At 41.0% G+C, this 18,239-nt stretch overlaps 1 protein-coding gene across 3 annotated transcripts in view; it reads right to left on the bottom strand.

The window, feature by feature from the left end:
- Nucleotides 1–713: 713 nt before the first annotated feature.
- Nucleotides 714–18,239, bottom strand: part of LOC116324855 (WD repeat containing planar cell polarity effector) — an 87,887-nt gene continuing 70,361 nt past the window's right edge. For all 3 annotated transcript variants that reach the window (XM_039622060.1, XM_031745621.2, XM_039622061.1), the window contains 5 exons: nucleotides 15,851–15,950; nucleotides 9,896–10,001; nucleotides 5,710–5,801; nucleotides 4,189–4,220; nucleotides 714–2,688 (listed from right to left, as the gene is read on the bottom strand). In XM_039622060.1, coding sequence (XP_039477994.1) covers nucleotides 2,635–2,688; nucleotides 4,189–4,220; nucleotides 5,710–5,801; nucleotides 9,896–10,001; nucleotides 15,851–15,950 — 384 coding nt within the window. In that variant the 3' untranslated portion in view covers nucleotides 714–2,634. The remainder of the gene's footprint in view (nucleotides 2,689–4,188; nucleotides 4,221–5,709; nucleotides 5,802–9,895; nucleotides 10,002–15,850; nucleotides 15,951–18,239) is intronic.

Raw genomic sequence — 18,239 nt, 5'->3', positions numbered from 1 at the left:
TCACAGCGAGGAGGGGATGGATTAGAGAGGTATCTGAAGAGTGCTTACATTATCTCATCTGCAAAGGATGCAGCAGACCCATCATCCCAAGTTACAACTTGTCTTCTCCTCGCAGCCCACCAGACTTGGGAGAGCTTAATGGAGGGCTGGTTGGCCTGCAGGCTTTAGCGCTTCCCAGCAGCGGACGTCGTCTGTGTGTGTCAACGCATCGCTGTCTGACGTGTTGGCCACATTTCCTTTTTCATTCAGAGACAAGATTCTCTTCACAAACAGAGGCCGGGGGCAGAAATGCATAAAAATGATGCAGTACTATGACCGTAAACCTTTAAAATTAAAATCTCACAGCAGAGAAATAAAGTTACTTGGACCATGCATGAGCAAATATAGATTTCTATTAGGTGCCAAAAACTTGTTTACATTATTTGCGTGCACATTTATTTCAGTCTGAGAGTTAGTTCAGCTCATAAAATCAAAAGAAGACAAATCCTAATGCATCTTTTGGGGATTTCAGAAGTAAATTTTCTTTAAAGAAAATAACTAACAGGGTTACAAAAGAAAACTTTGTAAGAAAATCTGACAAAATCAGCCACATTCATGAAGTATCACCCTGATAAAAGTATAATGTGTGTATAATTTGCTGTCATAAGAAGTCTCCAGAATCTATAACAGGACCCATCAGATCGTGTATATATTTATCCGTGCTTTATTTTTTGTTTAGTCTAACAAAAAAGAAAAGAAAGGAAAAACAGACTGTTCTAATCAGAGAATCAAGATATAACGCTTTTGTCTGTGAGGCTTTTTCAGGAACAGATATTAAACCCAGATATGCTGAACTATAACCGGGCACTTTTCTTGATGAAGCGATCGCAGTGTGATCCTTAAGCAAAGTGCATCTCAATCACCTGAGAACCAACAACAAAGAGAAACTGTAACACTAGTCAGTATTTTTCTTCGTTTTTCAGGGAATCTCTTCCTTCTAAAAACTCTCTGTTGTAAGTAAACTTGTCTCTTTGATGTCTTTAATGGTCCTGACATATTTGTCTATAATATTTTAGGGATTTCTCTCGCAGAGATCAGAAACAAACCTATAAATCATACAAACGTCCCCCTGAGGGGGGAACCGTATCAGTCCAATCAGGGCCATCATTAGACGCAGTGCAGAGAAACAGCACAGCTGTTGCACAGAGGAGAGGGGGAAAAAAATAGGCAGCTAACCTGGATAATAGCAAATGCTGGAGGCTTGATTCATTTCCAAATGTTAACAAGGCCGTTTCACAGCTCCAGCACGCCGCGCAGTATGTTAATACCACTAATAAGCCTATCTCTGCAAGTCATCTCGGATGGCAAAGATTGGAGCGTGAGGCGGTGTTTCATAAATAAAAGCTGCTGGCCACATTTTAAATGAAGCATAACTATTTAGGATTTCACAAAGCTGACATAATTGCTTAAAGGGTAACCGAGGAGAGCATTTGGTCTCCCACTTTGTTTTCTGTATTATGAAATTTCATTTGTATTATGAGCTTTCACTGTGTGCATGTCAAAAAGGCGACTGTGTAGGCCATCGGAGGGATGGGAGGGACCCGTGTTTGCCTGTTAAGCAATTTTGCAGTTTTTATTCAAGCTGTCAAGTCAAACAATCAGGAGATAATGCAGCCTTGGTTTGTAAATTATAAACGTGTCAAGAGATGCACTAAAGGCGGCGACAGATGCCACTTATCTCCAGCTGCCTCTGCAGTGTGACTGTATCATCAGAAGGGAAATATAACATTTTGATGTTTACATAAGAGAAGTATTAGTATCAGTCAGAAATGTAATTCCTTTCACCCGTCCCTTTCGTAGAGGATTGACTCCCCGAAAAACATACAATGATTTTTTTTTAAAGCTAACAAAACAAACAAAAAAAAAAAACAGCAGAAAAGCATCCTCGCTGATCTTCTGTCCATTTCCAACATTGCTTCTTGTATATTTTTTGGTGGAAATCCTCTTAGAATGCAAAGTAAATAGATTACGATACAGTGAGGGATTAGGGCTCGCGCGGCGCTGTCAGATTAGTCGGTGAGCGCAGCGCGTCGACAGCTCTGACACGGCTATGGCTGCTGTTCAGGAAAGGGGCTCCGCGCGATGCTTTAAAGTCGCTGGTTGGCTCCCGTTCATGAATAAAACTGCGGCCTGTAATCTCGGCCAACACGCAAACACACACATCTACTCGGCACACACGCACACACGCGCGTGCAGAGGAAGCCTGGAACATCCAATATCAGTGTGATGGGTGTATAATGGGAGTCTTTATTTTTTCAGGCTGATTAATGTAAAGGTTTTAAACATTTTCTGTCGTGTTTTTAAAGGAAGAAGCAGGTAAGTGTTTCCTTCAAAGGTTCATTTGGTTTAGACTTCACAAAGACACGAAATAAGCTGAATTCAGTGAATTTCATGTTTATGATTTGGCTGAAATTCACAAACGTACTATGACAGGTATAAAAAAATAAACCGTTTTCCATGTGTGGCTGTGAATGAGGGGACTTTTAAACCCTTTATAGATTAAGCTTCAAGCAAAGTAACTACTGTGCTTGTTATTGGTGAGATGTTGTGTCCCTCTGGGATTAATAAAGTCTTATCTGTTGTTCGTTAGTCTTTTCAAACCATCCCTAAATGAACCACATGCAGCATCCCGGGGTCGTCGTCATCATCCTGGGGAAGAAACAGAAACGTCCCCCTTAATAAACATATTATATAAATATAAACATATGGATCTGCAGTCATATCTGGATTTATTATATTCATCATCCGATAGTTTGCTGACCAAGTAATCCTGTAAAGACAATAAAAAGAACTAAGTGACCAATGTAATATCAAAAGTTATCAAATGTAATAAAAAACCCAGCATGTATTCATTTTTAATTTTTTAATATCTAAGTGGCTAATCACTGTAAACAGCAGTCCAATAAGACATCCTCCAGATATTCTTCAACTCTATTGCAATAACTTCTCTTTGTTTACTTTTATACATAAAATAAATACACACATTGTTTATTTAGTTCTCGTTACAGTTTATGAGTCTATAAGTTGAATTCATGCAGTTTGATCTATTATCAGCAACTACAGATTTAACCTTCATTTCAGTAATTAAGATAATTCAGGTAATAAAAGATTGACACTCACTGGCCACTTAATTAGGTCCACCTGTATAAATGACTCCAATGCAAGCAGTCACATTTATGACGTTACCACGCTGTCACAAAGGTGTCCTTTCACCTCACTGTTAGATAATGATTGCGTTTACAGTTAGCAGCTTCCAACCAACCAAATGTGGGGCAAAGTTTATGCGTTTATCTAGGACGATGTGGGAAATGTCACTGATGCTAAACAGCGACTGCTCTGGTTTGCATCACTCACGTGAAGCATGGATTTACTGATGCCCCAATTTTTCCGAACCATGAATGGAAGCTAAGGATTGTTTTTGCGATCTTATGCAACAGTCTTTCAGCCGCTGGTCTCACTGCTCATGATCTTGGGGTTTTACTGAGGATAAATCCACACAGCCACACTTTTCTAGTTGTTCACCTTCATGAATTACAGTCAGCTGAACTGTTGGTATGGTGGAGGACACCCGATCACTCCAACTGCATCATATTCAAAGGGTTTTGTAATATTCCAGGTTGAATTTAGAGCAGAGTACCTGCATTAGACTCCATATAACTATCAAGGTGTGCCAAACAGAGCGAGGCCAGTAGTGCACATTTAAGAACATCAGAAATTAGCGAATAAACCGTTATGGTTATAGACTGTCCATGCATTTTTATATAAAGTTTGTATAAATGACAATAAATAAAGTTATAAGTGTAACTCAATGATAGGATGGTTTGTATTGTATTGGTTATTTTTCTACAGGTGTTACAATAACTCCTGTAGTGAGACTTTTTTTAGCGCAGTAATCATGAAAATCTGCCAACACAACAGCACTGAAACACAGCGAGCTCTGAGTTAATGTGTCTTAATATGAGAAGCTGTGATTGCTTAAAAAAACTGTACATTAATAAACTCCTAAATGTCCTCATAACTGCTTGTAAATGCAGAACATTATTAGCATTAATAAGTGTTTAGACACTGATTATAAATGCCAAACTTTACACGTTTTTCTGCACTAAACTGCTTCTGCAACCTTGTTACTTCAACTATCAGTCAACTTACATTCACTCCGTCTCCGTCAGCTCTGCTGCTTCCTGCAGAACAAAACGAAACGACAGAAAGCGTCTGAGAATGATGTTCGATGCTGCCGTAAACCAGCCATGACACTCGAAACAAGTACAACAACCAAACATTAGACATGCATAATCACACACGACAGCCCCACGGCGCGTAAACACACGCAGCTGAACGCCTGAACAGGTTACATGCTCGCTCAGCAGGTCGGACACGTCGCCTTTTCTGGGTTTTAACGAACGTAAACCGTTGTCACTCATGGCGATCTCTCTCGCTCTGAGCGCTGCGTTAATAAGGTTATGATTGACATTAAAACCCCGACGTGCATATACAGATATTTAAAACGGTGATGCAAATTCCCCTCAATAGCCTACAGTCCGGATTATGGAATGACAGAGCGATTTGATGCAGAGACAATTGCTAATCACCTAAAAAAGAAGAAGGAAAAAATGGAATTATTAAAATGGAGAGAGCAGGATGGAGGAGAGGAGGCAGCACAGCTACAAGAAGAAGAAGAAGAAGTGATGTTTTCTTAATGGGTGTTTTTCCTAAATGACCAGTTAGTCATCTCAGACATCTGAGACGGGGAGAGCAGAGCACTCAGGCGACGTTTAGAGAATAAAAAGCAGGCTGAATGTCGCCGGAGAATTGCTGCGGGGCTTAAAACGTGGCCCTGACACTGAAATGCTGAACATTATTAGCTGCTCTTTAAAATAATGGGCACGCTCTCTCCATCAGCTGTTACTGGTGAAAGCACTTGTTGTCTTGTAGGTAGTTTGGGATGATTAACAGCAAAATGGAGGGTGGATTAATCTAAAGTGAAAGGAACGTAAACATAGTGGATTCAATTATTAGATGTGCAGTTTTGGCATAAATTCTAGATTTGGGAAGGGAAGGTAACTCGAGCCAGAAGGAAATCAGATGCTTTGTACAGGTATAAGTACCTGTACAAATGAGAAAAATTATGTTGGCGTGACTTCTTCAAATAAGAAAGAGCCACAATAACGGGACACGGATCAGATCTTTAGCTGCCTGAAAGGTCTTCAAACATACACAAAATCATACACAAAAACTGTATTTCTCCGGTCATCATCTTCAGGTTAATCATTTTCTTGTTTTCATTATTCTATAAAGCATTTAATAAAGTCTGCTAGGTTTGCATCTAAACTCAGTCTAGATGTAAACCAGGTGAAAAATGATCCATCAGTCTATCCATCGATCAATTTTCTGCCACTTCTGCAGTCAGGTCAAAGGATGCTGCAGTCTAAGTAGAGATGCCCTGACTTCTCCTCTCCTTGGCCACATTAACCAAGATGTTGGAAAGACATCTAAAAAAAGCTAAACTGATTCAAAAGTAAAAAGTTTAGTGGACATCGATGTCACACCTAGCTACGGTTTCTTTACAAAAAGACAGGTTTCACTTTGTTTTTTACCAAAGCTGACTAGCAATGTCATCCTCTGAGAGGGTTTTGCTGGGTTTGCACTGTTCACTCATACCTGCAGACATACCTGTTTGTTTCAGCATCCTGAGCACGTCTGGGTTGACGGTCACATGTAAGGTCTCTGGTTGTTGCCTCCTCCGACTGGCTGCTCTATCAGCACTGAAGAACGAAAACAGAGCTGGTGACACACGTTTCATGTTGTTTAAAACTGAAAGAATGAGTGCATCCGTAAAACAAAGCACAGAATACATAATACCAGAAACATTATGATAAAGTAAATATGCTGTTAGCCTCTAAGGTGGCCTGTGGTTCTATATCTGGCATGAAACCATTAGCGGCAAATCCTGAAAGGCAGGGATCTTTAGACAAGAAGAAATCATCCATGAACCCTCTTATAAACCCAGCACTGATTTAGCAGGTCTGGACTCACTCACGAGCTTCTCCAGCTGGCTAACAGGCTAAGCTATGCAGTTTCAGGAAAAGCTCACTGCAACTGATAAAAAAGAGATTTCACAACAGATCGACATGAAGTGTGAAATCATGAGATTTTCTACTGGCCCAAAAAAGGAAGGAAGCAATGCAGACATTAAGCTTGCATTACTCCATGCTTTTAAGCAATACATTGATTTATAGAAAATAATTTTATTGAACATTTGGCTGTGGTTTGGAATTTTTTGGGCGTTCCTAAACCACTACTTTTTCCAGGATCCTGTCACTGGTTCATGTTTCATTCCCCCCTCTGAACCTCTCTGGTCACCACTGGTTACTCAAAGCACCTTATGAGCTTTGCCACCTCAGAGAGCTCCCATCCAATTATCTGGCTGTGATGATTCGGCCTTGTGAAAGCAGCGCAGGTCTTTACACCTGACTATTTCCCCTTGTCCAATTTTTCAACTACTATAGCTCTCTTATTTCATAAAAACTTTATGTATTTATGCATCTTGGGTTTGCTTTGTCCACTAAGGTTTTAAGTCTGCTTGTAGTTTATATTTCAGATAGAGATTTAATGAATTAAATGAATCTGAAACTTTAGTTAGTTTTACATCCCTTTGTTATGTGATGCATGAGTGTTTAGTTTGTCTGTTTCCATCACAGATTTAGATATACTCCACTGTTACTGCTAAACAAAAACTAAGGTGTTTTCTCTCTATAGCGTTACCAGAAGAAATATAAATGGTCGGTAAGACAGAGTATTGAACTGCAAGCAGATACTTCTCTCAACCCTTCAAATGTTCAAACGTGAACCTTTTTAGTTTTTCCTTTAAAGCTTTAGATTAGATCACACCAAGAAGTCACAGTCAGCGCATGTCATTTTTAACAATCATCATAAATTAAACTGCTAACGGAAATTCTCAGCTCTCTGTCACTCTGAATGCTCACAGTAACTTTGGCCTCCAGTAAGCAAAAATAAAAAAATTAAATCTTGCATTCTCCTTCCTCCACTGACAGAAGACTGTGTGATGAGCGAGAGAGGCCAGCAGCCATCAAAGGAACGTTGGGACGCTTCCCAGATTTCCGTCTTGTTCTCTCTCACTTCGAGTCGGATTTGGGGAATGCGGCGGGAATCGGCGAGGAGCCCCCAAACTGCCATTGTGCTCGCCTTCCTCTCTTTCTCCGCTCTTTTCTCAGCGAGCCAAACGGGAAAACGCCTGCGCTATAATTCCTGCCCTACTCCATCTCAGCTAAGCTGTCACTGGCTTCACATGAGAAACAATGAAACTTCATCGGAGACCAGATTACAAAAGAGGAGGGGGGGTGGGGGGTGTTTCAATATAAAAATTGTTCTAAAGGAGGAGGAGGAGGGGGGTGTGCAATAAAAAAGCAGAAGCTTTGTCTCTTCCTCTCTGTGGCCATTATCTTTGGGGAGGTTTGGGGATCTGCTTTCTTAGCCTCTGTCAGCGGTGCAGGGGAAGACCTGGGGTAGTACGACTGGGCTTTTGGCTGCCAAATCGCCCTAACCCTCTTTACTGCTCTTTTTTCCCTCGTCTCGTTCCTTTTACTGTTTTTAAAAAGAGCTTAGGACACAGCATCTCTGTCTCTTCCCCTCTCTCGCTCTCTCTCTGGACCCAGCTTGTTTAAATTGGCCGATAGGAAAGGATTTGGGGTGGATGGAAGGGGCTTAGAGAAACGCAGAGTGGAGGGGTTGGAGGGTGGAGGGGGTGCAGCAGAGAGTCATCAGTGTTACAGTCAAACAGCCATGAAAAGCCTATGAGGATGAAAAGAACAAGAGTGCCTTTTTATCTAATGCACACAAATCCCATATAAATACTCCAATATGTTAGTTGGGGTATGACAAGGAAGGCCCCTCCATCACTTCCCCACCTCACCACCATCCTACAATAATAGAGCCGTGGATGTGGCTGTGTTTGTGTGTATGTTTGTGTGTGTGTGTGAGACGGAGAGGGATGCTTTCAGCGCGTCTTTAGTCACACTGTTTCAACATGTCATTCATGTGGACGATTGTATTAAACAATCACTCTGAAACACTGAGTTTGGTCTGCACTCTGGAGACTGAGCCGTAGTGAAAATGGACTCTGGTGGCGTTTTAAAAATGTGGCTCCGGGTTCAACTCTGGGATCGCTGGAAGCGTAAGACCCGGAACTGATGTGGTTTTGACATTTGAAATGTCGCTGGGAGTGAAGGCTCTTAGGCTGCAGCTGGGTCATTTGGCCACAGACGCTCTCATACGATTCATGAGCAGACAATGCAGAACCTCTGGGGGAACGTAGCAGTGTCTGGATGCCTTATTTGTAGTGAGCTGAACTAAATATTTTGTTTTTATATAAATGGCAGCTCAAGTTAACATTTCTGCAAAAACAAAGTGTCAAATGATTATGACAGTATAGTATCGCCTGAATCTGTAACCTCTTAACACTATAGAAAGTTTACGTTTGTTTATCTGCCTGATCCACAAACGTATTGTGGTTAATTCTCTGGCACTATATGCACAGAGGGTAAGAAACAGTGTTATACTGTGTGTGTTTGGAAAGAGGTTAAAGCGATCAGCAAATCACGCTTCACCAAAACCTGTTGCTTCTTGTTTTTATCCAGAAGGACATAAAATACACTCACCGGCTACTTCGTTAATGCGAATATCTAGTCAGTCGATCACTCAGTGCATTTAAGCATGCAGACATGATCAAAGCGAGCTACTGAAGTTGTGAGCATCAGAATGAGGAGGAAAGGCAACTTAAGCAGCCTGTTTGGCACCAACAACCACCCCATGTTCAGAGTATTTTAGAAACTACTGGGATTTTCCCCACATAGCCATGCCTATGGTTTACAGAGAATAGTCTTAAAAACAGAAAATACCCAATGACTGGCAGTTATAGAACCAAATCACAACAACAGTCACCTCAAAGCACTTAATATTGTGAGGTAAAGACCCCACAATAATACAGAGAAACCCCAAACAATCATCCCCTTATGAGCAAGCACTTTGGCGACAGTGGGAGGGAAAAACTCGCTCTTTAACAGGAAGAAACCTCCGGCAGAACCAGGCTGACAGAGGGGCAGCAACCGGTTAGGGGTGAGGGCAGGGAGACAAGACAAAAGGCATGCAGTGAAAGAGAGCCAGAGATGAATCATCACTCATAATTAAATGCATAATACTCAAATAACTGCTTGTTAATTGGCGGTACAGGAGATTCACGTCATGGATGTGCGGTGGCCAAATCTGCAGCGACTATGTGATGTCATCTTATCTTTGAAGAGTGTTTCCAGCACCTTGTTGAATCTACGCCATGAGGAATTAAGGCAGTTCTGAAGGCAAAAAGCGATCCAACTCAGTACTAGGAAGGAGTATCTAATGATTGGCTGGTGAGCGTATGTACTAACATTAAAGGACCTCAGTCCAAAGCTTACAGCCTTTATTACAGTGTCATATGCACCACTTTGATAACCGCTGTCTGTTTACAGTCTTTTTCTAGTGCCTCTTCTCTGATGCCATCACGCATGTCCTGAAAAAGAGCATCTATGACTGATCAGGTATCAGCGTAAAAGCTGTCATGTCTCTCAGTCATAAAAAGGCAAGGTTTTGTAACTTTAATCTGATAATAGACTCTCCATATTGAAGCTTCAGCATTAGCGTGTTGTTTTTTAACCAGAATAAGGGAGGAGAATCTGGAAAATTTGCTTTGATATAAATATATAAAAATGGTTCTAGATCTAAGGATGTCACACCCCATTTGAAAACCAGTTTAAACAGATAACACTTGACAAATGTGGAACTGCACATGGTACATGTGACTTACTGTGTTGATGGGGAGTGTGGAGGGCCCGTTACACTTTGCCTCCTCGCTGCCTGAAGGCCACTGAAGCTGGAACCACAGGCATCACTTCTGCCTCTCTGAAGATCTTCTTCAACACAAAAGACAAATATAAGGATTAGTGAGAGCAAAAAATTAATAAATTGACCCAGATTGTGTCACTGCTTTCATTATGGTGCACATATACTAATAAACTGTGTGTGCTTCTCTGGCGTCAAAATGTTGCTCTGTTTATTGGCAGCTGCTGGTGCTGATATTTCGGTCTATATCATGTTGCTAAGCCTTGCAATTTCTCCTCTAAATATGGTTTGTATAAACAACTAGGCAAACAGTGCCTGAGCGTCTTTTTCTGCTAATTTGGACATCAAACCTTGATCATCTTGTTTCTGATAAACACTCGATCCGAGTTTCTGAATTGAGACAAGATGTCAAACAGTAAACGGAGGATGTGCGAACAAAGCAGCCGACAGAGCAGAGAAGGAAGCAAGAAACAAACGCTGCTTTCCTTCAACACACACCGCAGCTAACAGGCTTTTACCGCAACAACCAAGAAGAGAGGGAAAGAGAGGGAGCGGGAGGGAGGAGGTGGAGAAGTGGATCTTCAGATAAAGCTCTCATCTCTTTGCCGGTTGAAAAGCCCTGCAGTCATGTCAGCCTTTGTGAGGGGGAGACAGAACGATCGGGAAACCAACTTGGCTTCTCCTCTTGGCAAAACGCTACTCAAAGGAAAAAGAGATAGAGGGGAAAAGAAAGGGGCCTTCCCTCGCACTTGTTCGCTACTCTGCCTCTCACAATGCTCTATCTATCCAAATCAGCACACTTGTCAGCCAGACAGCTATAAGCGATTTCCAATGCTGTTATAAAAAGGGACCATTTCTAAGCTGAAATGTGTGTTCTCTATTGTGCATTTATGTTTGTCTACAAGCGACAGCAGAACCTCTGTTCATTGGGACTTACAATGGATGCACATATGGGCCGTTTCCAAGTCTTAGACTGACATCCACCTTAAACAACCGCTCGATTTGGAAATGAGTCATTTTTTCTTCTTTTTTTTGAAAACAAGTACAAAAATGAGTCAAACAATAGGAGGAGATGTATTCATCTTTCCAGTGTTATTTTTTTCAGTTCTGCATTGTGTAAAATAGCACATGGTGGAGATGACCTAGATGAGGTTTTTTTCCCCAGTTGCTCCTCAGGGAAACTGCAGCAAGTAGCTTTTCTGTCCTATAACTCAGGTAGCTGCAGATGGGTTTCAAAGACTCGTTGAGTTGGCACAGAAGACCGAGGCGGAGACATCTGGGCTCATGTGTTGTCCTGTACCCTAAAAAAGGGTGATTCTGGAAGTCATAATCCTACTTCGATAATAAGACCAAAGTTTCAGCATCAAAATATACTAAAAGTACATAAAGGAGAAGTACCAACCACATAGACAGAGAAGGCAGCAACTGTAATATAGTGAAGTACTTGAATAAATGTAGCAAGTTCCATTTCATCCGTTCCCATTTAATTACGCCCTCATGCAATGGCTTTAGGCACTGTAAGTTTAACAGTACACTAATGACTTAGTGGGTGGTGGTGGTGGTGGGGGGGGGGGGGGGCATCATATTTCAGGGTGGTCTGTGTCACCACATGCTTCCCTTTTGGAAAAGCCTTTCAGTATTTGCAGGTAATTTCAGGTGTAAAACTGCCTCAGGATATAACCTGAAAAGCAACTTGAATGATTTAACGGCTATTCTGACGTCTGACTAAAGGAAAGCAGTTTTAGGTTTGAGCAAAATTAGGCTTTAAGCTAATACATTCATTTAAACAAACAAAAAAACATAGCATCAAATAAATGAAACTGCAGGGTGGAGAACAGCAAATAAACCCACTTACACACAGTTGAAGGAAAAGTTCAATATACTGTCTGGCGGAATATTGGTTTCTCCTTCAATGTTTTCTCCTTGTGCACCTCTGGACTCGCTTTATGGAAGTCCTGTTCTCACCACCTGCACACTGTCAAAGGCACAACCTGCAATTTGAATTTCTTTGTGGGGAAGAGGATGAAATTGTAGTGAGCCAAATATGGCTGTAGGTTGTTTGTGCTCCATGTTCTCCCTAAGACGGCTTAGCACGTTACACTAGAACACAGGAATGACAGTCTGACTGGTAAACAAATTTATGGTTCACAACTAAAAAAAAAAACCTCAACAAGAATACTTCTAACCTGATGCATCATCTTTAAGCTTGGATGCAGCAAACTTTGACTGAAAGCTACAGTTTGGTTCCTCAAACGATTCCACAGGACCAATCTATCATCATCAGTGATGATGAATCAATCTAAAGGCCCGGTGTAAGTAACGTAAAGAAAAAAAAAACAATCATTTGGTTATTGTTTTTCTGTTTTTTTTTAAATGGATGAAGTTAGTTTGGTGATAGACTGGTAGCCTGTCCCTCTCACCCCGTGACAGCCTGGATAGGCTCCATCCTTCTAGACACAACCTTGAATTGGATCAGCAGTTAAGAAAACGGAAGGATGGATGGAATAAACTATAATTTTAAAGCAAGAAAACAGATGTGAACAAAATACCTACGTTGTTCAGTTAAATAGTGTCTTATACTGCTGTCTCAGAACAGATCCCCCACCATCTGTCCTAAAAAACGAAACAAAACTAACTAAATAAGTAAAATGTGTAACAGCTACTCCAGTGAAAGCTACTGCTGGCCACTCATGACTGAAATCCATACAGAGGGAGGAAAAACTCTTTCAAAGCTCAGAACAAAGCTGGGGTTAGGTCATGCTTATGCTTTTGTCATAACAACAGGTTGACCTAATAAAGGTCATTTCAGATTTCACAAACAAAACGAGCTGTTTTTAAGTTTCTCTTGAGCAGCAAGAAACTGGAATTGATCTGCTTTTAAACGACCACCAGAACACGTTTACACAAACGTGTGTCTGCTTGATTTCTATTGAGAACAAACAACTTTCAGTTTCTTAAGTGTTTGAACTGAATTTTTGACAATATGGGGCAAAGGTGACTGAAGCTGCACTGTGGGAACTTTGTGCATAGAGAGCATGTGACTGATGACACAGTCTGTGTTTAGTCATTGAGGAAGGAATCAGGAGGAGACCATGTGATGATGAGAACAACCAGACATACCTGCAGATGTTATTTATATTTCAACAGCAAACATCACCTTGATTAATTTGCAAAGCACATATTAGTACATGCAGGTACGGACTGAATTTAACTGAAAAACCCTGAAAGGCACCGAAACTCGAAGGTTGACTTCTTATCATTACCTTAAAAGTTAAAGTGGTTTCCTTAACAATCAGTCCGTTTACTGCTTCTGTTTTAGGGGCTTGCACATGCCTGATGATAAATGTGTGAGTGTGTCACAAACACGCCAGAGGCTGTGTTTGTGTGTGCGCACGCATGCATGTGTGTGTCTGTAAAGCGAGACTTGTTCACTGGAGCCCTCTGCTTGAAGCAAGCCACTCATTATTTATGACCTGGCTTTTCTGCTCTGTTAATATGCTGTCTGCTTGTCTGAACACCAACATACAAGGGGACACACGCTCTTATAAAATGGCATCAGTTTAACTGTCATCATCAAGGGCTGTGACAACACCTCAGTGTCATTATCATGAGTGTGTGTGATTTCTAAATGAATTCAGACCTTCTGACGGCTGACTGTGTCATTTTAAAAAAATCTATTAATCAAATACATTTTACTAAGAAGAAAAACTTATTTAAACTAAGTTATTTAATTTACAATATAATCACATGAAAACGAGTTTTTACAGGACTCTGTGCATGCAAGTTAACTCTTAATGTTGCCAAGGTCAGACCATGCAATGCTCAGAGAACCTGCAAAAAACCAAGAGGTACATTTCTCTACAGCCTCAATTATCATGCTAAACTGTAAAACTCATGACAGTAAAAGTCGAAAAAGACTGAACAAGTATGGACTGCTTGAAAGGGTTTTCCAGAAGAAAGCCTCGTCTCTCTAAGAACAACATGGCGGCTTAAGTTTGCAAAACTGCATCTGAACAAACTACAAGACTTCTGGAACAATGTCCTCTGGACAGAGGATACAAAAGTGGAGATGTTTGGTGTCACATTTGATGAAAACCAAACACTGCATATCAGCAAAAATACTTCATACCAACTGTCAGGATGGCCATGAAGGGGTGATGATTAGAGCTTGTTTTGAAGCCACAGGACCTGGGCATCTTCCAATCACTGAGTCGACCATGTGAGGCCATCTGTGTGATAGATAAAGCTTGGCCGAATTTGGGTCATCTACAACAGAATGGCTGGAAAAAGAAAAGAATCCGTGGTGCGATGGCCCACTCCAGACCTCAACCTGACAAATACTTTAACTATTTTTCTCTATACCCTGTGATTGTGGCACCTCAGTGTACATCAATAAAGACGGGTGTTGACGACCGCCAGTTTTTGGGTTTTTCCACAGGTAGCTGCAATTTGTATTGCAATGTGTATTATCCCCTTTTATGTAAAGACTTGCGATGTACTTTCTTTTTACTGACTTTATGTCCCATATTACGAAACTGCAAGTAAAATCTAGTGACACATAATGAAGCTTCAAAGCTGTAGAAACATCATCTACTGCTATGCAGCAACACAGAATAAGCTTTGAATCAAGTAGATAAGTTTGCACTGAATATTATGATTTTATTCAGTGAAGTTGTGAGAACTGATCAGGACCCAGACTTCTGACTGTGAAAGAAAAATATAGGCAGGCCATACAAACCAACGTTGTGTTTAATATTCATTAATTTCTTTGTTTTCTTTACTTTGGCAAGTTAATATTTGATGTTTTCCCTCTTCTTTATTTACACTTTATCTACACTTTATCTACACTTTCTTCGTTCCTCACTTGTTATTTATTTTCCCTTTTCACCCTCCTTCTTATTCCCGCTGTCATCCCTCCTTTTTCTTTCTCCCTTCTGTCCCTCTTGCTCTAAAGTGCTGTTGTCCAAGGATAGGACACGCTGCAGGTGATGGAGGCAAATCATCGAGGACATAATTAAGAGGCTTACGAGGAGGAGTGTGCGTTTTACGCATCACATTTGAAATATATAAAAAAAAAAAAACTGCATGCAAACAGGCCTCACAGTTAGACAAGCGCTCATTTTCATTCACAGACAAACACACAGACACTCAGCCGTAGGGGTTTGACCTTATACAGTCGAGTTAAATACCTCTCTTGCTTCATTTGGATGTCTGAGTACACACACACACACGCACAGCCTTCCAGTGTGTTTTAAGCACCAATGAAGGACTCATCCGACATGTTCATCTAGTTCCCTCACAAATTTGAATGTAGTCTGCTCACCCGTTGGCCCTCAAAGCTTCTGTGAGGAGTTGTGTGTGTGTGTGGTGTGTTTTTGAGTGTGTGTGTGTAATCAGGAACGTAGCTTGATCCCCTCTGGTATGTGCTTTCGGGAGTGTTTGTCAAAGGGCAGCAGCAGAGGCTGAAAATGACAGAAAAGCTGGGCCTTTCCTCCTCTTGCTGGCGTCAGACTACATTTCATTAGCCTGACATTAAAGACTTTGTTTTATGGGACGTTAAATGTATAAAACTTAATCTTGAAACATCTACGCTGAAAAACTGTGGGGGTAAATTTTAATTGTCCACTGTGTAGTCATCACTTTATTTCATTTGTGACAAATATTTCCTGCAGAATCTCACTTCTGCTCATTCTTATATACCAACTGAGCACATGTTTTCAGAGTTTTGACACGGCTATTACTCTGGCAAACGTGATTCTCCTCTGTACTATTAAAGGAAGGTTAGAGCCTGAGAAAAAAATCTGCTGTTAGATGTGAGTTACCGAGGTTATCAGGTATCCACCTCCCATTTCAGATGTGAGGAGAAATAACGAGTCACATTTGGTGTCTTTTGGTTAGACATGATGATTACTTTTCTTACCGTTGCCTGCAATGGTCTGGGCCTCGATTTCATTAGCTTTCCTCTTGGCCACATCTGCTAGCACCAGCTCGCCCTTATCACTGGCAACATAATGGAGGTCCTTTGAAGGTAATGCAAGAAAGAAAGAAACGTGAACGTTAATCTAAAATGAATCTAGGCTCAGATGACAATAGGGTTTTTTTTACTTGAGGGGTTTTGGGTGGGGGAGACGCGGCATTTTGGCGGGAGAAGGAAGAAACAGATGAAATGACAGGGGGAAAAAATGAACCGTTTGAAGCCCAACATCAGAAGGAGCACCGGTTTGGATGAAATGCCGGTTCCTCAAAAAACTTTGAAATCAGCCTGCTTGCGCCCCGCACCATCACCAACCTCCTGCACACACACGCGCACACACAATCACGCCTGCTTCCCTGGTTTTGAACTACGGAGGATGTTATCAGTCACATTTCAAAAGTGTGAGAGGAGACGAGGGACTGTTCACCTTTCAGAAACGCTGGTATTCTCTCTTTACGGAGAAACATATCCAGCTGAGCACATTACGATATCAGCCTGTGACAATATTGGAAACAGCATGTATCCTCTGTATCTCTCTGTTTGAGTCTCACATGGCCACAAAGATGGAGATAATGTAGCTAAATGATGTCTGAGGGTGGCTGATTTGAAGCCCAGCGCTGCCACATATTCATTAACAACCACAGTGAGTATTACATCTGCTTCTACAAGTGAGGCAGAGGTCAATTCATTATTTATTAAATTGTGGAAAAACACAAAAATATCTATATTTTCTTTTAAGTGATGTGCTTCGAAAATGCCAGAAACAAATAAAATAAAGGAGGTGCTTCTAGCATTTTGCAAAGGGCCTCTATCCTTAGAGCCACACGTTCTGTGTCCAGGTTACAAAAACACAATTGGTGCAGATTTATTGAAGGTTGTCCTGCCTGATACATTCAGAGAGACGTTTCTGTTGATTTGGAAGAGCCACAGCTGAGACGTTCTCATTTGCAATTTTGATCAGATGGAAGTAAAACAGTAGTTTTTTCCCCGGCATTTTTTTCTCTAAATCACACTCAGGATTGATAATGAACAAAATGAGACGTGTTTCTAAATCCTCCCATTCAAAGAGCCCGAGCTTTTCATCTTCAAGCTTACAGTTTTGTTATGCACTGAAGTTAAAAGTAGAAACTCCAAACAATAGCTGAGGTCTCAACTTTATTTTCCCTTTATGAACTGTCTGAATTTGACCAACATCCAACATTTTTGTACTGTTTTTTTAACTATATGTCACATCAGATATTTGTAATTGTCCTCTTGGTATCTAATGAAGTTAATACATTAATTACCTTTAAATACCCACTGCTTGTTATCGTTTCACTTGTTTAAACAATTAAATTAAACAATTTTTTTTTCTCGACTCTTTGTTCTTTCGGTTGGTTGTTTTATGTTATTAGGTTTTCCATTCACTGTATGAATGCTTGCTTGGACCACCTTGAAAACAGAGGCATATTTCGCAAGAGGTTTTATCTAGAAATGATAAATATTAAAAAAAAAAAAAAAGGTTTATAGTGTAGAAAGACCCTGGAAGCTCTGTATTTGGTTGTGTTTGTTCACTTTGTTTTGTCAAATTGTTTTCAGGCATTTTCTTAATTTGCATGTGTGTTAAGCTTTCAGGGACACCCAATTAATCAGACTTTTTGGATATCAAAGGCAAATACAGCATACTATAATGATCAGTCTATAGATAATTTGCATGCATTTTGCGAGTGAAGCAGCTTAGTTCATTCAATTAATTTCAAAATAAAAGGAAGAAAGCTTTATGCTTCATATCCTGCACGATGATCACTTGTTGTACATTTGTGAGGGCAGATGTTAAAGGTTGGCTTTGTTGTTTTCATGTAAAGACACTGGAAGCGTGATCATCATCACCATGTTGCTTCAGTTGTTGCATCCTGTGAATCTGTCAGCAACGCTGCTGAAAAGGCCAAATATACAAATTATACAAATGTGAGAAAATGTTAAAGTCTGCACAGTAATAATGGTAGAACCTCTGTAACATTCAACCTCTTGAATTGATTGAAGTGGGAGTGAATCAAACCCTCATCCTGGCACCCCACGAGGGCCGAGTGAGAGTCGCAGGGTTTCCCCGGGCTGAGTGCAGGGCCTGAGGCTCCATCAAAGGGTACAGCGTGTTAAGGAAAGTCTTCCGCCTCAGCGACATCACAGGACATCACTGCCGTGACTCAGGGCTCGCCATGGATAACCCTCAGCTGGCTAAAGCCAGCCCCCAGCTGAGTCTGCACCCGGCCCTAATACCCCCATATTGTAACCCAGCTTTTGTACCCCCAGAGGAAAGAGAGAGGGGGGTGCTGGTTTCCAAAAGAGGTGTGGAGCA

The sequence above is a fragment of the Oreochromis aureus genome, linkage group 13 (genome assembly GCF_013358895.1).
Source record: "Oreochromis aureus strain Israel breed Guangdong linkage group 13, ZZ_aureus, whole genome shotgun sequence".
Taxonomy (NCBI): domain Eukaryota; kingdom Metazoa; phylum Chordata; class Actinopteri; order Cichliformes; family Cichlidae; genus Oreochromis; species Oreochromis aureus.
The sequence above is the reverse complement of the archived record's forward strand: the minus strand, read 5'-3'. Positions and strand labels throughout refer to the sequence as shown.